Source organism: Gastrolobium bilobum, unplaced genomic scaffold, assembly GCF_033153095.1.
Source record: "Gastrolobium bilobum isolate Gb01-03AN ecotype WA unplaced genomic scaffold, APGP_CSIRO_Gbil_v1 utg8260, whole genome shotgun sequence".
Taxonomy (NCBI): Eukaryota; Viridiplantae; Streptophyta; class Magnoliopsida; order Fabales; family Fabaceae; genus Gastrolobium; species Gastrolobium bilobum.
The window spans coordinates 568,488-595,152 of NW_026899532.1; the positions used below are offsets into that span (position 1 = coordinate 568,488).

The 26,665-nt window shown below is 35.7% G+C and overlaps 3 protein-coding genes across 3 annotated transcripts; 1 reads left to right on the top strand and 2 right to left on the bottom strand.

Moving 5' to 3' along the window:
- The first annotated feature begins 1,240 nt into the window (after positions 1–1,240).
- On the top strand, positions 1,241–4,294 carry LOC133291045 (LRR receptor-like serine/threonine-protein kinase RGI5). Its single transcript, XM_061489225.1, has 2 exons — positions 1,241–3,812; positions 3,912–4,294. Exons 1-2 carry the CDS (start codon positions 1,256–1,258, stop codon positions 4,292–4,294), a joined length of 2,940 nt encoding a protein of 979 aa, XP_061345209.1. The 5' UTR covers positions 1,241–1,255.
- A 4,686-nt stretch (positions 4,295–8,980) lies between these two features.
- Positions 8,981–9,763, bottom strand: LOC133291039 (embryogenesis-like protein). The gene has a single exon (XM_061489218.1). It carries the CDS (start codon positions 9,633–9,635, stop codon positions 9,171–9,173), a length of 465 nt encoding a protein of 154 aa, XP_061345202.1. The 5' UTR covers positions 9,636–9,763; the 3' UTR covers positions 8,981–9,170.
- A 6,018-nt stretch (positions 9,764–15,781) lies between these two features.
- LOC133290988 (F-box/kelch-repeat protein At3g23880-like) lies at positions 15,782–16,927 on the bottom strand. The gene has a single exon (XM_061489147.1). It carries the CDS (start codon positions 16,925–16,927, stop codon positions 15,782–15,784), a length of 1,146 nt encoding a protein of 381 aa, XP_061345131.1.
- Between the last annotated feature and the right edge of the window lie 9,738 nt (positions 16,928–26,665).

The following is a 26,665-nucleotide window of genomic DNA, read 5'->3' on the forward strand; positions in this document are numbered from 1 at the left end:
CCAACTCCATGGACATATTTGCACATAAACACACAGCTCTGAATCTCTTGCATTGTCCCAATCAGAAGGATTTTGAGATAGTGAAAACTTATCCACAATTGATGCAAGTACCATTTTACATTTCATAGGACTTTGATAAATACTTACAAATGTAAGGGCATTTTGTCATTATAGACACATTATTTATGAGGACTGTTTATTTTCACCGACATTGCTCTCTTAGGCTACACGGATTTTCACTCATCACTGTACATGTCTTTATTTTTTATTTTTTATATGATATATTTTTTCATTCATACTCCCTCCTCCACTTGCTGATATAAATAATGGAGGTTAATTTGGTACATGTACACAGATACTAATGCAGCCAAATCAATGAAATAAAAACAAAGCCTTAGTATTTAAATGCACAAGAGAGAAAACTGGGAGGGGAGGTTTTCAAAGTGCTTTGAACTCAAAAAAGCTCAGCCACCACACTACCACCGGTGAGCTAAACTCATTATTATCTTAAGCAGTCACGCGAATCATGAAAACAATTAATGGTGCATTCACCAATAGTCAGCATCATCAGAAGCCTGGCTTTGGCTCTGCAATTTGGTAGCTGAGAGAGTAGAGGTACTTTCTGTTAAGTTGGAGAAATAGGTAACACTATTCACTGTCCTTTCCTTTTGACTGTATAATCTTCCTTCTTAAAGATACATGACATAGACTCTTTTGTTTCACATGCTAACATTGAAAACGTTAGTGTGAAACTCAAGCATCTTACCTCATTTGCAAACCTCTTTCACATGCATGTGGTCTCCTAGAGTGGACTTTTATCCGCTTCAGCTTCAGCTTCAGCTTCAGCACCATCTTCAATAGGTGGAAGACTGACATAGTGACCTTAAAACCAACATTCATTAGACCAGTTCTTAACCTCCAACACCAAGCCATTTTCACAATCCAAATGGAAAATATTGTTCCCCATAGTGTCACCACTTTGTTATTTTCCTTACTCTTCTTCTGCCTCACCCTTACAAAGATAGAAGTCACTTGCCTCTCACCTGATGGACAAGCTCTTCTTTCTCTTTTGTCTGTTGCTGGCCCTGCTGCAAAATCTTCACCTTCTGTTCTCTCCTCATGGAACCCATCAAGCTCCACACCTTGTTCATGGAAGGGCATTACTTGCTCCCCACAAGGTAGAGTCATTTCCCTTTCTATTCCAGATACTTTTCTCAATCTTTCCTCTTTGCCTCCTCAGCTTTCCTCTTTATCAATGCTGCAACTTCTCAATCTGTCTTCCACCAATGTCTCTGGCTCCATTCCACTCTCTTTTGGTCAGCTCTCCCATCTTCAACTGCTTGATCTCTCCTCAAACTCTCTCACTGGTTCCATTCCCGCTGAACTTGGAAGGCTCTCTTCACTTCAATTCCTTTTCTTGAACTCCAACAGATTCACCGGAAGCATTCCTCAAAATCTTGCTAATCTTACTTCACTTGAAGTTCTTTGCCTCCAAGACAATCTTCTAAACGGGTCAATCCCATCACAGTTTGGCTCTTTGACATCACTGCAGCAGTTTCGGATAGGGGGTAATCCACATCTCACAGGACAAATCCCATCACAGTTAGGCCTACTCACCAATCTCACCACATTTGGTGCAGCTGCCACTGGACTTTCTGGTGTCATTCCCTCTTCATTTGGTAACTTGGTCAATCTCCAAACGTTAGCTCTTTATGATACTGCAATTTCTGGTTCAATACCACCAGAACTTGGGTTGTGTTCCGAGTTGAGAAATCTGTATATACACATGAATAACTTCACTGGCTCTATCCCTCCTCAATTGAGTAAGTTGCAAAAGCTTACTAGCTTGCTTCTTTGGGGCAATGCATTGTCTGGGCCAATCCCAGCTGAGCTTTCTAACTGTTCATCACTTGTTATATTTGATGTCTCTTCTAATGACCTCTCTGGTGAAATACCTGGGGACTTTGGGAAGCTAGTGGTTCTGGAACAGCTGCATCTATCAGACAATTCTCTCACAGGTAAAATACCATGGCAATTGAGCAACTGCACGAGCCTTGCCACTGTTCAGCTTGACAAGAATCAATTATCAGGTACAATTCCATGGCAGGTTGGCAATTTGAAGTTTTTGCAGAGTTTTTTCTTGTGGGGTAATTTAGTCTCTGGAACCATACCATCCTCTTTTGGAAACTGCACAGAACTATATGCACTTGACCTTTCAAGGAACAAGCTAACAGGTTCTATTCCAGAAGAAATTTTCAGCTTGAAGAAGCTGAGTAAGCTTCTGCTTCTTGGGAACTCTTTAACAGGAAGGTTGCCACCAAGTGTTGCAAATTGCCAATCTTTGGTGAGGCTGAGGGTTGGAGAAAACCAGCTTTCAGGACAGATTCCTAAAGAGATAGGCCAATTGCAGAATCTGGTGTTTCTTGACTTGTACATGAATAATTTCTCTGGAAGCTTACCAGTGGAGATAGCCAACATCACAGTTCTTGAGCTTTTAGATGTGCACAACAATTACCTAACTGGGGAAATTCCATCCATGATTGGGGAACTTGAAAACTTGGAGCAGCTTGATCTCAGTCGAAACAGTTTGACAGGTGCAATTCCTTGGAGCTTTGGAAACTTGAGTTATTTGAACAAACTCATCCTCAACAATAATTTACTGACAGGATCAATCCCAAAATCTATTAGGAATTTGCAGAAGTTAACTCTACTTGATTTGAGTTTCAACAGCCTCTCTGGTGGCATACCCTCAGAGATTGGTTATGTTACAAGCTTAACCATCAGTTTGGACTTGAGCTCAAATGCATTTGCAGGAGAACTTCCAGATTCAATGTCTGCTTTGACACAGTTACAATCACTTGATCTTTCTCACAACATGCTTCATGGTGGAATTAAGGTTTTGGGTTCTCTCACTAGTCTTACTTCCCTTAATATCTCCTGCAATAACTTCTCAGGTCCTATCCCAGTAACTCCATTCTTCAGAACTATATCTTCTAGTTCCTATCTTCCGAACCCCCATCTATGTCAGTCCAATGATGGGAATACATGTTCTTCAAGTCTGATTCGAAAAAATGGTTTAAAATCTGCAAAAACCATAGCTTTGATCATGATAGTTCTAGCCTCGGTTACTATAATTGTCATCGCATCCTGGATTCTAGTAACTCGGAACCACAGATATAAGGTTGAAAAAACTTTAGGGATATCAGCTTCCACATCAGGAGCTGAGGATTTCTCTTATCCTTGGACTTTCATACCATTTCAAAAACTGAACTTCAGCATAGATAATATCTTGCATTGCTTGAAGGATGAAAATGTGATTGGAAAGGGTTGCTCTGGTGTTGTTTACAAGGCTGAGATGCCTAATGGGGAGTTGATAGCAGTGAAGAAGCTTTGGAAAACAAACAAAGAAGATGAAATGGTTGATTCTTTTGCTGCAGAGATTCAGATTCTTGGGTACATTCGGCATAGGAATATTGTGAGGCTCCTAGGTTATTGTTCTAACAGGAGTGTTAAGCTTCTTCTCTATAACTATATCCCAAATGGTAATCTACTACAGCTTTTACAAGTGAGCAGGAACTTAGACTGGGAAACTAGATACAAGATTGCAGTTGGATCAGCTCAGGGTTTAGCTTATCTTCATCATGATTGTGTCCCTGCAATTATTCACAGAGATGTTAAGTGCAATAACATACTTCTAGATTCCAAATTTGAGGCATATCTAGCAGATTTTGGTCTTGCAAAGCTAATGAGTTCACCAAATTATCATCATGCAATGTCCAGAGTTGCTGGTTCCTATGGTTATATTGCCCCAGGTAAATGTATTTGACTTTTTTTAACCTCACCAAATCCATGTTTTGTTATTTATTATTGCTTGCGGTTTAAATTCTAACCATGTTTTATCACCATTGCAGAGTATGGCTACTCCATGAACATAACAGAGAAGAGTGATGTCTACAGTTATGGAGTGGTTTTGCTAGAGATATTAAGTGGTCGTAGTGCTGTTGAATCCCATGTTGGAGATGGACAACACATAGTTGAGTGGGTGAAGAGAAAGATGGGAAGCTTTGAACCAGCAGTATCAATACTAGACACAAAGCTCCAAGGTCTACCAGATCAAATGGTGCAAGAGATGCTTCAAGCACTAGGAATTGCTATGTTTTGTGTGAACTCTTCCCCAGCAGAACGCCCCACTATGAAGGAAGTGGTTGCACTACTAATGGAGGTGAAGAGCCAGCCTGAGGAGATGGCCAAGACCTCTCAACCTCTAATAAAGCAGTCCTCAAATCAAAGCTGATTTATTTTTTTCTTCCTTATTTTCTTTTCTTTCTTTCTTTCTTTTACTTCCAATGGTTAGTATTTGATTTTCATCTCTTCCCAGATGAAAACAAGATGCTGTTAGTGTGGAAACTTGAGAGTAGGAAGCTAGAGAGGAACTGATGTTTTATTCAAACGGCTATTGTTGTACAGTTTTAGAAGTATAGATTATCAGTTTATCTGCAGTATGTGATTGTGAAGTAGTAGTAGTAGTAGTAGTAGTAGTACTTGTGTTTCCCCATCTTTTACTGCTGAATAACAATTCTCCCTCATGTCATCTTTTCAAGCTGCTGATCAATTTCATACTGAATTGCCAAACACTTAATAGTTGGCTGAGTGGAATTTAGATTTCTTGTCATTCATGCTAGTTGAATGGTCCCAGTTTTTCTGCCTTAAATTCTGTTGATAATTCCTTTTCACAACTTTATTTCTCATATAGAAAAAGGGTACAAGAGAACGAGAGCCGAAAGGTATGTGGGGCTGGCTGGAAAAGTAATAAACCTGAATGGCCTATAAGAGGGAATGAATTGACTGTGTTATCATAGACAGATTAATGATAAAAAAATGAGAAAAGGAGAATCACCAAAGCATGTTGGGTTGTTCCAACTTAACCAATAAGATGGACTTCGAATTCCAATTGTGTTAAATATTTGATTCAGCTTAACCATTCCTGCAATTGTGTTAAATATTTGAAAGGGAGAATTTTGTCATCCATGTTAAAAGATTGTTTCACATAATTTAGATCTATAATAATAGTCTCACATGATCTGGAACCATAAAAATTGGCTGTAAACAAGACGGATGCTTTTTATGCGGAGTAAATTAATGTTTTAACCATGCAATTTTTTTGAGTTTATATTATTTAATCTCATTATTTAAAATACATTCTTTTTTTTTTTTAATTAAATTAAATTTAATGAAATTAAAAAATATAATGTGGACAGTGATGCTTACAGATAAAGGAATGAAGTGTAATCATTGATGCATACATGTTATCGAGGGTCAAGGGTGGGGACCAAGATTGCAGCGTGTTAGGAAACAAGCCATGCTTCCCTCTCCTTCTCCCATATGTCTTTAGCAGACACTATATTTATCTCCCATTTCACATAATTCCTGTACTTCCCCATACCACAGCTTTTATTTTTCAGACAGTGTTTGTCAAAAAGTAGATACGTCATGTTCATCACTTTGCTCTCTCACTCTCTTTCTTGTCTTGCATTCATCCCCTCTAACCCTTTGTAGGATAACAAATTTTGTCAATATTAAAAAAAACAAAATGTCATAGTAAAGTAGATTTGTGTTTCTTTCATTATCCGTAGGAAACAATTTACAGCTTTTTTACTTTGAAGTTTTAATAAATGGATTTTCTTTCATAATCCTTTAAATCACACAAGTATTTTGAACCGTTTGGGGTGACATGGGAGCCACGTATGTAACTCCAAGTGGCTGTGAATACAAAGGTTCCTTAGACAGCAATAGTATGAACTAAAGCTAAACAAGGGGTCCCAGGTGCAGTGTGTAACACGGGGTGGGGTGGGGGTTGTAAACGGCTACGGTGGCTCTCCAAGTTACGTGATAACGGCTGACACCATAGTGATCGTGTCCTTCATAATGTAGACTGAGACAATATTTATAGATCTCACCAAGGAAAGGGAGAGGAGGAAGTCAACTGTTATGGGACGAGGTAGCCTGGCCTTGCAAGTGCAAGGCCCTTTGCAACTATTGTGCTGGGAGAAAATGAAGGAAAAATCCTTAAGAATATATTCCTGATACCTGGGAAGGCAAAAGGGATGAGGAACTTCCCAAGTCCCAACATAAGCCATTTTGGTGTCTTACGTTGGGATATCTGACAGCAGCGCAGATGATAGCGGCGCTGATGCATCAGAGGTGGGAGGCCTTATATGTGGGCCGTCCTAACTTGGCTAGTTAATTAGGCTAGCCAGGACATATTTCATTTTTATATTCTGCATTTTCCGCTGCAATAATTCCTCTAATATACCGTAATGTTCTTGTTTTATGCTAATTATTAGCTGTTCAATATATCAAGCAGGACCCAAAATGCTTGTGCTTATGAGAAGATATATAATAGTTTACGAAGACATCCGTATAAGGGCAAACATTTTCTACATAAAATTTCCGATATTGAGAATTTTCTGGTTCTTTCGTATCCTAAAACTCGAAACTTATAGCATACAGTTAATTAAAGTGAATGGATCACATCCAGCAAACAAGGGACAATATTGTGCACATTATACATTGAATACATTTGACATAATTACTATAAAGGAAAACATAAAATACAAAATAAATCTAATATAAAAAGATAAAGCAATAATGTGGGCATTATGAGATGTATCGAGTCTCTTTGGTTTTGATGTTACATCCTTCGATATCAAATTACAATAATATTATTCATTTGCAGTCCTGATAATATTTACATTAGTTAGGGTCACTTCCATAAGTTTTAAACTATTTGTTAAACGAGGGTCACCATATGATTTTTTCTGGTAAGCGCATTCGAAAGGTTAATCTAGAGATTCAAATTTTTTATGGACAATTTTAGAGGCACATCTCCACATAGGCGGAAATTTTTTAATATGCTCCAAGAGTATAATATATAATACTGTTTGGTGGTCCTTTATCAAAAAAAAAAAATATTTTCTTCCATTTATATCCCGTGCTTCCTTTTAAATTCCCTCACAATTATTTTGCCCCTTTATATTTGGAAAGGGAGCACAAGCTCCGCGAGCACAAAAAGAGCTCCATAAGCGGGCCTAGTACACATTCAAGAGAATAAATTCCTTTTAGAGCTAACCCAAGGTTAGGTTACCATATGATTTAACAATAATTGCAAAATTCTTTGCAATGTACACCAGTTTTAAAATGGATCGTTTAACACCCTGGAAAAATGAGTCTTTTTGTCTCTCTGTAACATGACATATTAGTTCATAAGGTTATCACTTATCAGAATTGAGAATTTTACGGTTCATCCATATCCTCATGATTTATAGCATAGTTATTATTTTCAAGCGAATGTAGCAACAAGGGGCTCCTAGGGCTACAGCACATAATGTAGGACGCTATTTTGAAATTATGGAGCACAAAACAGTAAATATATTTGACAATTGACATATATTTATCTTACTACAATTCCAATGACTGATATAAAATCAAAACAACTTATTTTCATGAAAAATAAGAGATGCTTAGAATATCAGTAAGAGATGCTGACAGAATCTAACTGCAAGAAGGAATGGGTCTTGAATCAGAAACAGATAGAACAGAGTAAGGAAAAGGAGGGAGCTTAGCCAGAGCACACCCTCCATGGCTCTGGTAGAAGGCAAGTCCCCATGAAAAGGATGGAAAGACTCGTGGGGAAAAGAAAATGTAAGATGCCAACAAGAGAGAGTTGGAACTCCAAGGAAAAATAGCTACAGGAAAACTAACAGAGAACTAATCCATATGTTTGAGAAGCATAGGAGGCTGTTCATTTGGGTTTAGGGAAACACAAGGAGTAATGGTGCGCAAAGTCTTGTAATGAGCAACATAGCTTACTAATAATAATTATCTATGACTTATAGAATATCTTTCTTTCTTCATATTATCAACCATCAAACACATAAATCACGCCCTATAAAATGTAAGCAGTGACCAATAATCCATAAACTAAGTCAGTTCAAGTAAAATCTGCCAAAATCAACTAAAGTTGGATCCAGGAATTCCTTTGGACATGAAGTCCATCTGTGACTTAGGGAATGACTTAAATTATATGGAACTCAAATAAGATTAAGATTTCATGTTAGTCACAATTTTCTTTCTTTATTATAACATTATGTAACTAAAGCTTACTGAGGTTGTAGAGATATGTGGAAGTTATGTCAATAAGATAGCACCAGACTACATAACTTCTGTATAACACTTTGTTCACTCTCACTAATTGGATAACCTTAATATGTTAATCATCACAATACACCACTTAAGTAGCAAGTAGCAACACACCGAACAGCTGCAAATGGCACATGTGAAGACTCAAGACTTGAGGATCTAAAAATGTTTGGCTAATTTACTACGGTGAGTAACATGTGCATAGACAGGACAAAAAGTTAATGTTGATATGTTATAAGCAAATTACCCAATTTTTCATCCCCGAGCAGTGTCTCACACTGGAACAAATCGTTAGCGCAATCGTTGCACCACAGTAGTATTATAACTATGTATTCTAAAAAGTATATAGTTATAATTTTAAAGTTATTTTTTTTCTCTCTACGTCAGCCAGCCGACAAGTTTTCTGAAAAAAATTTGAAAAGAGAGAAAAAATAACTTTAATTATGTACTCCCTAGAGTACATAGTTATAAATACCACCAGTGAGTACACAGTGCAACTGTTGCACTAAAAATTTGTTCCTCACACTGGGTGAGATAGATGTAAACCACAAGTGGAGTCGTTTACATCAGTAGAGTGTAAGAGTATCATTACTCAAATAAGTACATTGATTGTTACTTTCAATTTGTCCATTCCTATTGTCTTATAAACATCTTAATCTTCTAGTTTCTTTATCTATATAATCACTAACAGAAAATCCCATTCATTCAATCGAATAATGTAAACGAAGGTGATATCAAACAAAAAAAACAAGAGCAAACGCTGCAACAAGAATGCCAAAAGAATAGCAACAGCCCTTTAAATAAAGAAGAACTTCAATAGTCACTCTTCACAAATAAGTCATTGAGAGGTGGCTTCCAATGCATTTATTCAAAATTACAGCCAATTAAACACCCTAAAAATCTGTCACCTACATCCTTTGAGTTGAAGTAGAATACTACCATAACTCATAACCATCAAATATTAAAATCTCTTACTCATCCAATTGTTGAAGTTCAGCTTTCAACTGTTCAATCTTGAGACCCATAGACCTCTGCAAAGCTCCTCTATCCTTCTCTGGCAACCTAGCCAACAACCCTTCGAACATGCTCAGAACTTCATTGACGGCAGCACGGGCACACTCGGCTTCTTCATCGAAATACACGGTGTCTTTGGACTCCAAAGCCATCTCTATCTCTTCCCTTGCTTCTGCAAACTTGAGGTTGATGGTGTCCACCTCCTTGTTATGATCCAACTCGCTGGACCCACCACTGAAACTCCTTAGATCATGCCGAATCGCGAAGTGGGTTCTCGTGATTTTGGAAAAAGAGTGGAACTTTGATGTGGGCATGATGTGAATCGATGGAGGGAAAGGAATCGGTGAAGTGGGTATTGGGGATGGGCGAAAAGGGTGCCTAATTCTGAAGAACATGAGTGAAAGATTCGCTCGTCGACTCATTCTGTTATATTCACAGAAGCAGCGGCGACACACACACAGAGAGAGAGAGAGAGAGGCGCTTAAACCTTAACGTAAAGGAAGAAGGAACTCGCAACTCTCAAAGTGAAAAGACGCTCAGGTGCCCCAAGCCCCCGACTCAACAAATCCAATTTTCATTAGTGTTATTTTGAAGAAGTGTATCTTATTTTAAAAGGAATTAAATTTGTGTTATTTTAAGAGAGAGATAAATGAGGAGATAGTTGATAAAAAAAAAGTGTGTGTCTTATGTTGTAGGAGAATTCTAGTCTCATGTCATAGATATATCAAGTATGAAACCTATCTATTTAAAAAAACAAACAATAAAAAAAATGAGCGCCACATCTTTTTATGATGTGTATAAGAAGAGTTTGTTTTTACAATGCAAAGAAAAATAAACCCCTTAAAACAATGTTTTTTTTTTCTTATCAATGTTTGCGAAATTTTGTTTCGTATTAAATTATTAGGGATGTTCTGTTGAAGATTTCACAAAATATATTGTGGTTAGATAATAATCTTGGCTCGCTTTTACATTTAATATTTTTTGTTTTTTGTGGGTAAGTGTTTTGAACTTAAAAGTTAGAATCACTGGGTGTGTATTATGTGCTTGAAAAAGGCTCATGAAGAGTACTTATATATAGAAGTGGTAGGATATGGTATTGAGTTATAGTGTGGATTTGATTCTTACTTTAGGGAAGTATATACTTATCATCAAAAAAGTTTATCACATTTACAACCAACTTAATCACTGTTAATTTTTGTCAATCTATTAATTATAATTTATTAGAAATTATTGGATCGCATTTATTAATAATTATTAATTCTTAATAAATTATAATCGATTGACGAAAATTAACATTGATTAGATTAGTTGTAAAGATAATATACCTTTTTAATGATAAGTATATTCTATACTCTAACTTTACGCCTGTCAGGCAATAGCTCTAAGGCCAAATAGATGTTATCTGCCATTAAGTTTGTGGCTCAATTGGCACTAGTTCAAATCTTGACTTTGGATTGATGTTAAATGTTTGACTCTTTTGTCAGGCCACTTTTTCTTCTGTGTCAGGCAATGTCAATTTCACAAGTACGAGACAGGGAGTTCCAACCCACTCGTGGCATTAGATAGGGAGATCCTTTATCCCCTTATCATTTTGTTTTATGCATTGAAAGACTGGCTCATCTAATCATTCATGTATTAAACAATAATCAGTGGAGACCTATTATTCTAAGGAAGCATGGTCCTCCGATTAGTCATTTATTTTTTGCAGATGACCTCCTCCATTTTGCGGAAGCGTCTCATTCACAAAATTCTCTCTTGTTTTTGTCTAGCATCTGGACAAAAAATTAATAATGATAAATCAAGGGTACTCTTCTCCAAAAATGTCAACCATGTTAGAGCCGCGAAGATAGCTAACACCATTAGGTTCTCTGTGACATTTGATTTAGGGAAGTATTTGGGCATACCGCTGTTGCATGATCGTGCTACTGCATCCTCCTTCAACTATATCATCCAGAAACTGGATTCCGGACTATCCAACTGGAAAAGAGGAACGTTATCCATGGCTGGAAGATCAACTCTAGCAAAATCGGTGTTAGCAGCTATTCCATGCAGTCTTGCCTGCTTCCTATGAAGACCTGCGATGATATCGAAAAGCGGTCACGCGACTTCTTTTGGGGGTCTTCTCGGGACAGTCAGAAAATCCATATTGTGGCTTGGAACAAAGTGTGTCAACACAGAGACAAGGGGGGCCTGGGATTCAGAAGAATGAGAGGGGTTAACCAAGCTTTTCTTATGAAGGTGGGCCATGGTTTGCTAACTCAGAAACATTTCTTTTTTGGGCTAAAGTTCTAAGAAGTAAGTATGCTGTTGGGGAAGACATCATTCCCAAACTGAATCAAGCTAGATGTCCTTCAAATCTATGGAGAGGGATCTTGAAAGTATGGCCAAAGGTAATTGCGGGTTCCAGGATTCAACTTGGAGATGGGAAGAGAACAAAATTCTGGTGTGATCCTTGGTTATTTGATAAATCTTGCATACAACCAAAAAATGCAGCTCTACTCACGGAAGAGGTCTCCAATTGGACAGTGGATAGACTAGTTGACTGTGACGGTAACTGGAATTGGAATTTGTTAAACCAATATGTCTCTGTCCATTCTTGTGCAGCAATTGCTAATATCATGCCCCAAGTGCTATTAATGGAGAAGATTTAGTCATCTGGGGCAACACCAGTGATGGTGTCTTCTCGGTCAGATATGCCTACTGCCTACTTCAAGAAGAAGGTCAGATGCCAGGTAGTCCTGTTGTTTTTAGCCATTGGAGATGGAAGGGACTAGCTAGGATCCAAATGTTCCTATGAAAAGCTTTAGGTGACCACCTCTTAACAAATGTGGAAAGAGCTAAGAGACACTTGTCAACCTGCACTCTTTGCCCCAGATGCAACATGGCCCCAGAAGATCTTATTCATATTCTCAGAGATTGTAATTGGAGTAGAGGCATTTGGAACCGATTTCAGAATCACTCTCTCAAACCCGATTTCTTTGACAGCAGCATACAGGACTGGATTCGGCAGAATCTCACTTCAGACAAGGTTTCATACTCTCTTTTGGACTGGAACTTGTTGTTTGGAGCTACCATTTGGCACATTTGGAGAGATAGAAACGATCTGATTTTTAACCAGAAAGTTTACAGCCAAGAATCGGTCATCCGAAGAGCAAAAATTTATGTTTCCAACGTTAAGGAGGTAGAAAATGTAATAGGGTCGGTTGGGACGAAAATAAGTTCCACTTGTGAGAAACTGATCTGTTGGACTTTTCCACCACATGAATGGTTAAAACTCAATGTTGATGGCTCTAGTACCAATAGAGGAGCCCAATCAAGTTGTGGGGGAGTCATCAGAGACGACTCAAGAAGATGGATCGTAGGATTTAGTAGGAACCTTGGCAGGGGATCTTCTTTAAGAGCTGAGGTTTGGGGGCTACTAAATGGTATTCGAGTAGCTTGGAACTTAGGCTGTAGAAAGATCTTGATAGAAGGGGATTCCCAAGTTACTGTTAACTTAGTTCTCAATGGTTGCAAAAAGAACCACCCAGTTGCTCCTCTGATTCACCAAGTGCAAGCTTTGCTTCGTAGACAATGGCTAACGAAACTATCTCACACTTATAGAGAGGGTAACATGGTAGCCGATATCCTAGCTACTCATGGGAGCAAGTGGACAGACTGGGAGTGTCATATTCTCCAAGAACCTCCTCTTGAATATAGAGCAACTCTTAGTAGAGATTTGATGGGTATTTGTAGCCCAAGAACTTTAAACATTCTGTAACCTTTTTGTAATTCCTCCTTTGCAAAAAATAAAATATCACAAGTACGAGTACATCCTCTTAGGTGACCCGATGCATAAAATTTGGATCTTATCTCAACTATGTGGCACATGGTTATAACTGATCTTTCGTGCAAATAGCAAATTGGGTGTCATTTTTATTTAGCTACAGCATTCCTTGGTTATTCAATGAGTTTTGGCATTTAAAAAAGTTGCATAACATAATTTTGTTTCATATATGCACAAAAAGTAAGCAAAATCTTTTTTTTTTCCTCTCTCTTTTCTTTAATAAGTTTCTTTTTTTTTTTTTTTTTTTTTATGGATTGCATGAGACATGTAGAATCATATTCCCATTAAAAAAGAAGTCATATTTGTGACTTTTTTTTTAACACGAGCGAAAACTATTTTTTTTTTTTTTTGATAACAAGCGAAAACTATTTTCATTCCATCAAGATAGTGGTTATAGGCAGCAAGAACCAAGTATAAGGCTTTCAAATGCAGATATATTGGGTTCCATTTTTTTTTTCTGATATAATTATAACAGATATAAAACACCAAAGTCTTTTACCTTTTTTTTTTTTCTTACAGTGGCCTACTTGTAATACCTTAGATATTCGTGTGTACCACAATGTATACACCGGTTAATGTTATCGCTTCATATTTTGAATTATTATTATTTTTCACGGCTCTCCTATGTGTTTTCATGACATGAGTTTTGCACCCCATTTAATGTCTCACTTGTTCAGAATCTTTCAAAGTATGTACTATGTAAAGTCCAATATTTACAAATTTTATTAGGCTAGAACTCAGATATCCGGAAACGCTATTTTTCGTAAAAGATGTGTGTGGGATGTGTGTCGGATATGTACCACAATGTATTTGTGAGAAATAAAGGGTTTGGTGTTTGTCATTTTAAATGACATAAGTTATGTCATTTTTGGAGAGAGATAGAAACAGAAAAACAGAAATCATGGGAGAGAGAAAGTGAGTGGTTTTTTTTAAAATGACATAACTTTCTGTCATTTAAAATTACAAACACTTTATATGCCAAATGAGATATCATTGCGTAGATTTCAAAAAGTTATGTGGAATCAAAAAAAGAATTACTTGATTTGGATACTCAAGTCAAAAGTTATGGCCTTCAGAAGTTTTACGATTAAATTATTATTATTTTTTTTGAAAAAAAAATGTGATACGTGTCAACACCTGATAAGTGACGCCTAAATTAGACGTGATTGCCTCTTGAGTGACGCCCTATTTAAGGGTGATTGATAACGCCAAATTAAGCGTATTATTGTGCAATAAATATGTAATTATTTTCAAAACTGTCATAAATTCGTAATTTTTTATTTAAAAAACAATATATCCATTTTTTTGCCGCAAATCCACGCTATAAATCAATACCATATCTACATATAAGTACTCTTCATGAGCCTTTTTCAAGCACCATACTACACACCCCGTGAATCTAACTTTAAGTTCAAAACACTACTCATAACCAAAAAGTACAAAAAATATTAAATGTAAAAGATAAGGGTGAAAGTGGACTGGGTTGGGCCAAGCTTTTCCCTGAAAAGCCCAAGCCTACGTCAAAAAATTTCAAATTGGCCTCGCCCAAGCTTAGTGTGAGTCTAACTGTTAGCCTGACTTGGCCCGTTTATAAAAAACAAATGGTCTGGCTTGGCCCGTTAGCCTGTTAATTTTTAACTTCCAAGCAGAACCATGAATCAACTTTAGAAAGTACTCAAATTCTGTTGCTACACCAAAAACCATAATTTCAACATCCAAACAGAATCATGAATCATAACAAAACTCATACAATATGCATTTAAGTCATTTTCAAAAGCAAAATGCTCAAACTAAATAACATATATTTCATCAAATCCAACAAACAAATCCATACTATGTAAATTAAAATAACTACATGAATCCAACAAACACATCATGATGCTTGTAGTAAGTATAACATCTTCCAAAAATCTTTTAATATATTCATATACACAATCTAACATGTTGAGATGTTGGTTCCTCCTATATAAGAAATAAAGTAAGATTTCTATTAAAATATAATCGAATATAATTAAGTTATAAATAATTGCAATTGATTAAATTTATATCTTTTGCTTTTTCTTCAAGGCATACTTACTCTATTTTATTTTAGAGTAAATATCATTTTTGGTCCCTAACAAAAAACACGTCCTCACTTTAGTCCATTACAAAAAAAAATTAGTCAGTTGGTTCTAAACAAATTTAAAGTGGACCCATTTAGTTGAAATCGTGGTCCCTCACAATTTCAAAAAAGACCCATATTAGTCCCTCAAAAGGACTAAAATAGGTCCACTTTGAATTTGTTAGGGACCAATCGACTAATTTTTTTTTTTGTAAGGGACTAACGTGGGGACCGTGTTTTTTGTTAGAGACCCAAAAGGGTATTTACTATTTATTTTATTTAAAATAAATAGTACAATATAGGTCGGCATGTAGGCATATAGGCCCGACCTTTTGAAAGTGGGCTTACAGCCTTTTTATTAAACAGACTTTTTAAAGGCTCAAGCCCGACCTATTATACAAAATATACTAGGTCAAGTCTGGCCTGATGTAGGCCAAGCCATAGAATACATAAAACATACATGCAGTATAGAATAAAACAAGCATCACTACAAATATTTTGTGAAATCTTCAACAGAACATCACTAATAATTTAAAATGACACAAGATTTCGCAAACTTTGATAAGAAAAGAAAAGACACTGTTTTAATAACAAAACTGATAAGAAAACTGTAAAAACTTCAGAAGCTTAATTTCATGTTTTCAAAAACATGGTGAAACCAGGCTCTCAATGTAAATACATTGATTGAACCAAATATCGCGGCCCTTAACATCAGGATACACAAGGTAAAAAGGATGTCCTGCACCAATCTGTCTGTCTACCTTCGGGTCATACAGAGCTGGTCCAAAGGTAGTATACAATAGAACCGCACCCTTTTTTGATATGCACCATGGCTTTGTATAAGGAATAAACCCACCAATCTGAAGTTCCACACGAGGGATTACCATAAATTTAACCCATGACTCTTTAACACCATATTCCTTCATTAGCCACACAACCATTAAGTGGGTTCTTTCACAGTCATAAGAAACACAAAGGCAGTCTTTCAAGACAGCTTGTTCAAGGTAAAGAGGATTGTCATCACCAAAATCAGGCAGCAACACATTGCTAAATGTATCCTTTCCCAGGTCAAAAGAAAGCATTTCCCATTCAGGACGGTTAATAGATTTAGCTCTATTTGCCACCCAATTCAAATTGCCACACACAAATTTCCCATCATGCATAGACACGGGATAACCAGCGAATTTCAAATTCCGTTCTGTTTTCCAAGATCTATCACCAAATGCATAAACTTTGGTAATAGTTTTGTGCACTTCATTAGACCTCGGATCACGAAAAACAAGAACCACCTTGTACTTGTCACTCACGTGATCATAACCAAAACCATCAAACAAGGCAATCTCATCACCATCTACATACATAGACGGAGTTTTTCTGGACAACAACCTTGTAGATGGGTTCCACAACCGGGCATGGGTTTGACTTTGATGAATGAAACACACCAACCCATTGCAGGACCCACAGAGTTGGTAATTGCGCCTCATGGTGAAGTCAACATCCTCAGAAAGAGTTAATGGGTTGTTAAATATTGATTTCACGGAGCACGATCCTAACTCTCCGTTGCCGTTTCTGGTGGGTATCAGCAACCGGTGGTGGGTCAAGGTTGGATCCACCGTGGACATAGAAAGGTGCAATTTTGCGAAGTGGGTATCGGAGATCATTGACTTCCATTGCTTGCACACACACCTGCATCGCAAAAGAGACCTCACAGGGAGCCTCAGCAGGATTTCATATATGACATCGCATGGAAATAGTGCTTGTGGCGACGCGTCCTTCTCACTCGCCATAATCGTTTGTTAGTTCACTTGTCTCAACCCAGTATATTTATAGACTAGGGTTCATGGGTCTCATACCTATTTTTAAGAGGGAATCCAAATTTATTTAATATGAGAAAATGAGTGAGATAAAGTACCAGGATACAAAAAAAAAAAAAGTTTACGAAATAATTAAGATCTTTTTACTTATACGATCCTGTTAAATAACATAACAGTGAATTTAGGATATCGTGACACACAAATAATGTTACGCACAATGTACGCACAATGTTACGATCACATCTTAAGTTGATTTTCGTTAATCAACGGTTATTATTTATTGCGAATTAATAATTAATTAATGAGTTTGATTTGAAAAATGATAACCGTTGATTGACGGAAATCAACGGTTAAAATATGGTCATAACATTGTGCGTAACATTATTTGTGTGTCACAATATTCTATCCCTACCAAAAAAATAAAATAACGGGGAATCTACTTCTAATAATTTATATAATAATTAGTTTAAATTTAAATAATTAATTTTGTTGTGTTATGAAGAATTTGTAGCATATCAACACCCATTTCTTCAGTTTCAGGATTAAGATTTTTATAATATTTTTATAACATACTTAATCTTAAGTAATTCATATGATAAAATTTAAAAATGCAATTGTTTGTCTATTTTATGTACTTGATCATTAAAGCCAACTAATAACGTTTCTCATATAATTTGAGCAAACATATATATATTTTTAAGCAAACATATTTAACATCATCTATTATGTTATCAGATATTTTCTTTTATTTTTTTATTTTGTTTTATAAAAATATCATGTAATTTGAATTTGGTTAAAAGATATAAATATATGAAATATATTGAAAAGATATATGTTGACTTATTTGTAGAATGTAGATTTTTTTTTTTTTTTTTTTTTGATAATCAAGTTGATTTTATATTTTTTTAGTGAATCTTAAATATATTTTATATTTATTTAAATTTCAATATATAATAACCAAATAAATATCAATCATAAATAAGATAAGATAAGAAGAATAGAATTAGGATTTCAAATTTGAATAGAAATTAAATTTAAATACGATAAGACTTATTTTATTTTCTAGTATGATTTATATAGTATAATTTATGTATTATGAATATTTTGATTAAATTATATAAATTTTTGTTTTAATTATAATTCTAAAATATACTTAAGTTCGACTCCTCACCCCAAAAAAGTAGATTATGGCTCCTCCTCTAGTCTTAGATATTTTGTTTTTTTATAAACCATAAGTATCTTCTATAAGAGGCAATTTTGTTCGAGTCGAAAACATCCACATCATGATGGGGCTAGCTCTCCTAATTTTTTTTTTTTTTTGCATTCTTAAGGACTTAAACCCAATACCTTTCTAAAGCGGAATCAAGCATTTACCACTTGAACCAACACCCTTTAGTTGGTCTTAGAAATCTATGAATAGTGATACCCGAGGGCTTTTTCACCCTTTTGCCCCTCATTAATTAATTAATAACCATTTTGCCCCTGATTCGAAACTATCTACCAATCTGCCCCTCTTTAATTGACTACCTTGCATATTTAATCGATTAAATGGTCAAAACAGGCAAAAATGGCTGTTGGGAGATTTAATCGACTAAATCTCCCTATTTAATCGATTAAATCTCCCAACAGGCAACAAAGGGAAACAAGTCAGTATGATTTTTTAATCGATTAAGTAGGGAGATGTAGTCGATTAAATCTCCCAACAACCATTTAATTGATTAAAAATGCAAGTTAATCGATTAAATAAGGGCAGATTGGTGGATAGTTTTGAATCAGGGGCAAAATAGTTATTAATTAATTAATGAGGGGAAAAATGGTCAAATAGCCGATACCCGAGTGATTGACCCTTTTGCCCCTAATTAAATTAAAAAAATTATAATTTCGCCCCTGTCCCAAAATTATACATTAATTTACCCCTGTTTAATCGTGGGCTAGTTTAAGTAATTGATTATATGGATTAAGTAATTGATTAAGTGATGAGGTTTTAATTTAATCGATTACTTAATCCATATAATCGATTAACTTACACCAGATTAGTTTTTTAAAAACTTATTTCGATTGAAGGGGGTTAAAAGAAAAGAGGTAATTGACTACCCCTTAAACCCTAACTCTTAAATTCGTGATTTTTGCTAGAAATCTTCCTCAAATCATATGGTGGGTTCTTTCCCCAACATCATTCTTTCCTTTCTCCAAGTAATCGATATGTATTTTTCGGTTGGCTTGATTTTTTCCTTTTTCTTTTTTTTTTTGGATTTATGAACCCTAGATCGAAATGAACAATTTTGGTTCGATTGGATTGATTTTTGGCTTTGATTTTTCGTTATAATGGTTGTTTAGTTTAGGCTTTGATGGTTGTATATGGTTTACGGTTTGTGGTTATATAGGTTTTGTAAAAAAAAAAATTGTCGATTTTCAAGACTAATTTTTGAGTTTTTTTTATTATGCTTGTATTTTGTGTTGTTGATAAATTGCCATATGTTTTTGTAGGTTTGTGTTGTTATAATGGCTAGAGGACGGACCTGCAAAGAGATCCACGATTGAAAGACAGTCCAAGCACCACACGACGATTCTTCTTCGAGAATTGTTGAGCCTGACCCTGTAGACTTGCCATTTGGATATTTGCTCGATGAAGATCCCAAGGAGCATGCGAGATTTATATCTGGTTTTATTAGCAGAGTCATTTGTGAGCCGAAGTCATTGGATTCAACATTCTTTTTTACAGAGGGATTTGACGTAGTGGTTGTTACGAGCCTATATGAGAAGCTCATATTCTTGAAGGCCCAGGAAAGGGCTACAAGAAGAGGAAATAAAAGAAAGATTCATTTATCAATACTAATCTTAGTGCGACAGCAATTGAGCAAGCATCAGACCACAAAAAGGCATCAAAGGTCCAGAATTCCACTACCCATAGGTAAATTCTATAAATAAGAGGTAAAGCCTACATGTATGGTGTACTCTCTCTTATTATTATGTTGCCACTATACACACACACACATCACCCCTTTGGCTATGTCGTTAATCCTAGTTCACAGTGATTTGTTACCCTCAAAGGTATCTCTTTCATAGATACTTGAGAAAGCTCTTAGATCCAAGATACATTCACTAGTCTCTAACTAGACATCTCTATTCTTAGGATATAACATTGACACCATCTGTGGAGAAAGGTAAACTCCTACTCCCACTACCAACATGGTGAACATAAGAAGTAACAGCCACTAGCAACCATTGCATTGCGATGATATAATATTATACATGTTATCCCCATGTTCCGTAATATGTTCCCATCTTCTTGTGTACTTTCCCATTCTTTGGTTGTTCCCTTTGAATGCATGTCCCCATCTGCTTATGTACTATCCTTTTCTCTGGTTGCTTGCTGGAATTGTACCATGTTGAATGCATGTGTTTGTTTACCACTTACTTCAAAGACATTGGTTGTTCCTATATTTATGTCGTGGGGACATACTCCCTAACACCTTTTTCTTTGTGTTTGTTATATGCTGGATTTGTATTGGCCACTTATATTTGTGGCATAACGTGTTTGTGAATTGAATGAACTCATATTGTTAATTTTTTACAACCTCAGGAGTATGGAAGGCGGTAATGACAAGAGTTGGATGTACAATCGTAAAAATGATAAAGGACAATTAACTCGAGCCTTCTTTGATGGTTTGGAAGTGTTCATCCAGTTCGCTTGGGAGCGAAGAGTACTAGAAAGTAGGAAAATCAGTTGTCCGTGTGTGAAGTGTAAGTGTATGAAGTTTCAAACTACGAGCCACGTGAAGGTGCATCTGTGTAGGAAGGGCTTCATGGAGGGTTATGAATGTTGGCATTACCATGGGGAGATTCAACAGACACCAAGTGGTTATTATTACGGGAAATTCAATCAATGAAACAACCTCAATGAATATGAACAGTTAGCTATGTATGCAGCGGGACCGTCGATTGGGCATCATTTTCATCCTGGTACTCATGTTCAAGCTCCTCACATGGCTAAGGACCCTAATCCTAAAGCTGAAAGGTTCGACAAAATGCTTCAAGATGCGCGACGTCCATTATGGGATGGTTGCAAGCACTATGAAGCTAGGGCACACACAACGCTATCTACTACCCTAGAGACACTTAGCTTGAAAAGTGATCATCGAATGTCTGAGTCTGCTTACAGCGGATGGATGCAGTTCACGAGTCGAGTTGTTCCCAACAACAATAAATTGGCGAAGGATTTTTACCAAGCAAAAAAAAAGGTTAAAAAGCTTGGGCTTGGATATGAAAAGATTCGTTGTTGTCCAAAGGGTTGTATGTTATATTACATGAAAATGTTGATTGCACCAACTGTAAGTTTTGTGAACATGACAGATACAAAGTTATGAGGAACGGAGGGAACACAAGCCTTCAAGTGTTTAGCGAGATGTGGTACTTTTCTCTTGTGCCTAGGCTTCAGAGATTGTTTTCTTCAGAACAAACGGCTGGTCACATGAGATGGCACCGGGAGTATCATAGGGATGACAAATTTGTGACGCATCCATTTGGTGCTGAAGCCTGGATTCATTTTGACAAGAAAAATCCTTTGTACATACATGATTTCATTTTGACAAATTTCATGACCTAGTTCAAGGGGAAATGACTGTGGATAAATACTTAGCCAACTCATAAAATTTGGCCAAGTATTCATAAATCAAACTTTGTACATGATGTTTGTAAAGTTTGCTTATTAAAGCATGGGGCAGGTTATAATTACAAACTTTTTTGTTTACAAACTCTTACAAACTACACTATCTTCTCCCGGGAGAACACTAATTTCATTATGTTCTCCCGAAAGAACATAGTGTAATTTGTAAAAAAAATTCAAAAAAATTTGTAAACAGATCCTTCCCCTTAAAGCATTGTCTTTTCTATTCTAATCAAACTTTGTACATTCACCAAATATTGGTAGACAGTAGTGAAGCTTGTGTTATTCTATACTGCATGCATTTTTTATATATTGTGGTTAGACAATAATCCTGGCTAGCTTTTACAATTAATATTTTTTGTACTTTGTGGGTAAGTGTTTTTCAAGCACATAAAACACACCCCATGATTCTAACTTAAGTTATAGCGTGAATTTGTTTCTAACTTTATGCCTGTCAAAGTTTTGACGAAGGCAATAGTTCTAATACTGTATGGCCAAATAGATGTTAGTTGCCATTAAGTTTGTAGCTCAATTGGCACTTGTACAAATCTTGACTTTGGATTGATGCTGAAGGTTTGACTCTTTGTTAGGCCACTTTTTCTTCTCCCTTGCATACCTGCTTGCATCTCCAATATAACTAGAAAGTGTAGTTTTAGTTATAATATTTCTCCACCATCGGTTTATAAATAGTATGTTACTCTCTTAACTTCTTTGCCAAATCTTGAAGTCACTTTTGATTTGGGGTAAAGCATAGTAGAGCTGTCAAATTGGGCTGTAGCCCGTGGGACGGCCCGTTTAGCCCTAAATCCAGCCCCAACAAAATTCAGCCCCATATGTTGGGGGCTTTTTTCAACCCCAACCCCATATAGCCCCATCATTTATTGGGTAGGGCCGGGCTAACCCGCGGACAGCCCACATTCCCTGACCAAGTTTCTATCTTAAGCGAGAATTAGGTTTAGCGTTTTTATTCCTTCACATTTGTTCCATTCTACCTTTTCCAAGTTCCACCGCGTTATACCCACACTTCACCGGTTATACATCGTCGCCGCTTCCGCCGCCGCCGAAGGCTTTCAGGATCACCGGAGACCTACCTCCAGCGGCATGAGTCGCACCGTTGAATCCTTCAGCAGTCCTCGCCCTGCAGGTCCGCCGTTTGCCGCCTCCCGGAGATACCCCAGGACCCCGCCCGTCGTCCCCGAGGACTGCCGCAGCGACTGTGACTCGTCGTCGTCAGTAGTCGACGACGGAGACGGTGACATCGTTGCTTCCTCGTCGTCGTCGATGTCGTCTCGCCGTTAGCCGTTAGCCGTTGTCGTTTGATCTCAACGTGCCGCCGTTGGATGATGCTGATGAGGCAGCGTACGGAGGCGGCAATGACCTTCAGCACCGTTCTCTACCTCTGAATAAATGAATGGATCAACTCGTCGAAGAAATTATTAATTTTTTTTTTTACCTCTTTTCTCTTTGAATTTTTTGTCCTTTCTTTTTTTTCCCCTTTTTTTAACTGCGGAAAAAAATGAAATGAAAATGAAAATCATGATTGATGATCAGTTATAAGATTACGCTAATATGATCTTAATTTCTGTTAGAGTAATTATTCATGGTGTATGAAAAAGGCTATTATTGCTCCTTTTTTTTAGTTTTTTCTCCTAAATTAATAAATTTTATTTTATATATAAAATTTATTTTATAAATTTATTTAATTTGAGGATAAAATAAATTTGTATTTTCTTATTAGTTTTGTATATAAAATAAATAGTTTCAGGTTTTAATTATATAATCAATTGCTTGCATTGATTATTCTTTGAGGTTTTGTTTAAATCAGATAAATTCAGTTTAATCTATTTTTGAGTATATATATCTGCTTGTAATTGTATATCTGAAAGCTGGAAAATACTAGACAATATTTCTTAGTATTTTAATTAATTATTTTTTGGCCCGTGGGCTGGCCCTAACCCATGGGGCCATATAAATTTTTTGGCCCGTGCGGGCTTTTTAGCCCGCACGGGCTAAAAAGCCCGCACGGGCCTTTTGACCCTAACCCGCGCAGGTCAAGGCTTAACGAGCCGGGTTGGCCTGTTTTGACAGCTCTAAGGCATAGAATCTGAATATACTTCACTTTTGGGCTACCAAAGCATATTCCTTTGAAACTCAAATATAACCAACCAATGTCTTACAACATTCTCTTCCGTCGTTAGGCTATAACTCACATGAATAGATATTGATTAGTTAGAACCTATGGAGTAATGGCAACCCAATGCATAAAATTTGAATCTTATTTAATGAGTTTTGGCAATTAAAAGAGAAGTCATATTCGTGACCTTTTTTTGTAGTATACGAGGCAAAACTATTTCCCTTACAAGATGATATACTAATACCACCAACCTCAACAAAGATTGTGGTTATAGGCAGCAAGAACCAAGTCTAAGGCTTTCAAGTGCAGATATATTCGTGCCCTTTTATTTTCTCTTATAAACTCCAAAGTCTTCTACTCAATGGCGCACCACACAAATTTTTTGGAGAAAAAAAAAATATATATTTTGGGTGATGAACAAAAATCACATGATTCAATTTAATCTATTAAAAAAAAGTCGACTCGTGATCACTTTAAAATCTAAAACAAACCCATGTTAGTTCTTTTGAAGGATTAATGTGAATCTTTTTGAATTTCAGAGGACCATGATTTTAATTATCTAAGTCTATTTTTGAATTCTGAGGGATCACGAGTAGATTTTTTTTCCCTAAGAAATTAAATTGAGGCCCATAATTTTTGTTGAGAACCCAAAATGTTCTATTGTAACAGTTTAGTTGACTCTTGATTACTTTTTTATATTAAGTTAAAGTTTTTTTTTTTATATATATTCTAATACCACCAACCTCAACAAAGATTGTGGTTATAGGCAGCAAGAACCAAGTCTAAGGCTTTCAAGTGCAGATATATTTGTGCCCTTTTATTTTCTCTTATAAACTCCAAAGTCTTCTACTCAATGGCGCACCACACAAATTTTTTGGAGAAAAAAAAAATATATATTTTGGGTGATGAACAAAAATCACATGATTCAATTTAATCTATTAAAAAAAAGTCGACTCGTGATCACTTTAAAATCTAAAACAAACCCATGTTAGTTCTTTTGAAGGATTAATGTGAATCTTTTTGAATTTCAGAGGACCATGATTTTAATTATCTAAGTCTATTTTTGAATTCTGAGGGATCACGAGTAGATTTTTTTTTCCTAAGAAATTAAATTGAGGCCCATAATTTTTGTTGAGAACCCAAAATGTTCTATTGTAACAGTTTAGTTGACTCTTGATTACTTTTTTATATTAAGTTAAAGTTTTTTTTTTATATATATTCTAATACCACCAACCTCAACAAAGATTGTGGTTATAGGCAGCAAGAACCAAGTCTAAGGCTTTCAAGTGCAGATATATTCGTGCCCTTTTATTTTCTCTTATAAACTCCAAAGTCTTCTACTCAGTGGCGCACCACACAAATTTTTTGGAGAAAAAAATATATATATTTTGGGTGATGAACAAAAATCACATGATTCAATTTAATCTATTAAAAAAAAGTCGACTCGTGATCACTTTAAAATCTAAAACAAACCCATGTTAGTTCTTTTGAAGGATTAATGTGAATCTTTTTGAATTTCAGAGGACCATGATTTTAATTATCTAAGTCTATTTTTGAATTCTGAGGGATCACGAGTAGATTTTTTTTCCCTAAGAAATTAAATTGAGGCCCATAATTTTTGTTGAGAACCCAAAATGTTCTATTGTAACAGTTTAGTTGACTCTTGATTACTTTTTTATATTAAGTTAAAGTTTTTTTTTTATATATATTCTAATACCACCAACCTCAACAAAGATTGTGGTTATAGGCAGCAAGAACAAGTCTAAGGCTTTCAAGTGCAGATATATTCGTGCCCTTTTATTTTCTCTGATAAACTCCAAAGTCTTCTACTCAGTGGCGCACCACACAAATTTTTTGGAGAAAAAAAAAATATATATTTTGGGTGATGAACAAAAATCACATGATTCAATTTAATCTATTAAAAAAAAGTCGACTCGTGATCACTTTAAAATCTAAAACAGACCCATGTTAGTTCTTTTGAAGGATTAATGTGAATCTTTTTGAATTTCAGAGGACCATGATTTTAATTATCTAAGTCTATTTTTGAATTCTGAGGGATCACGAGTAGATTTTTTTTCCCTAAGAAATTAAATTGAGGCCCATAATTTTTGTTGAGAACCCAAAATGTTCTATTGTAACAGTTTAGTTGACTCTTGATTACTTTTTTATATTAAGTTAAAGTTTTTTTTTTATATATATTCTAATACCACCAACCTCAACAAAGATTGTGGTTATAGGCAGCAAGAACAAGTCTAAGGCTTTCAAGTGCAGATATATTCGTGCCCTTTTATTTTCTCTGATAAACTCCAAAGTCTTCTACTCAGTGGCGCACCACACAAATTTTTTGGAGAAAAAAAAAATATATATTTTGGGTCATGAACAAAAATCACATGATTCAATTTAATCTCTTAAAAAAAAAGTCGACTCGTGATCACTTTAAAATCTAAAACAGACCTATGTTAGTTCTTTTGAAGGATTAATGTGAATCTTTTTGAATTTCAGAGGACCATGATTTTAATTATCTAAGTCTATTTTTAAATTCTGAGGGATCACGAGTAGATTTTTTTCCCTAAAAAATTAAATTGAGGCCCGTAATTTTTGTTGAGAACCCAAAATGTTCTATTGTAACAGTTTAGTTGACTCTTGATTACTTTTTTTATATTAAGTTAAAGTTTTTTTATATATATATTCTTTTATATTTTAATATATTTAAAATTTTCTTTAAATTTTTTTTCTTTTATTCTAATTGTGCAAACATTAAAAAAAAATTCTAGGTCCAGTATTGCTTCTACTAGTAGCCCACTCGTAATAATACCTTGGGCATATTCGTGTCTACCATAATGTATACACCGGTGAATGTTATCGCTTCATCTTTTTCTTTTTCCTTTTTTTCTTTTTTTCTTTGTCATTG

Coding starts and splice junctions, on each gene's coding strand:
- LOC133291045 (XM_061489225.1), top strand. CDS start 1,256: ATGCTGCAACTTCTCAATCTGTCTTCCACCAATGTCTCTGGCTCCATT. Junction 3,813..3,911: donor CTATGGTTATATTGCCCCAG/GTAAATGTATTT, acceptor TCACCATTGCAG/AGTATGGCTACTCCATGAAC.
- LOC133291039 (XM_061489218.1), bottom strand. CDS start 9,635: ATGAGTCGACGAGCGAATCTTTCACTCATGTTCTTCAGAATTAGGCAC.
- LOC133290988 (XM_061489147.1), bottom strand. CDS start 16,927: ATGGCGAGTGAGAAGGACGCGTCGCCACAAGCACTATTTCCATGCGAT.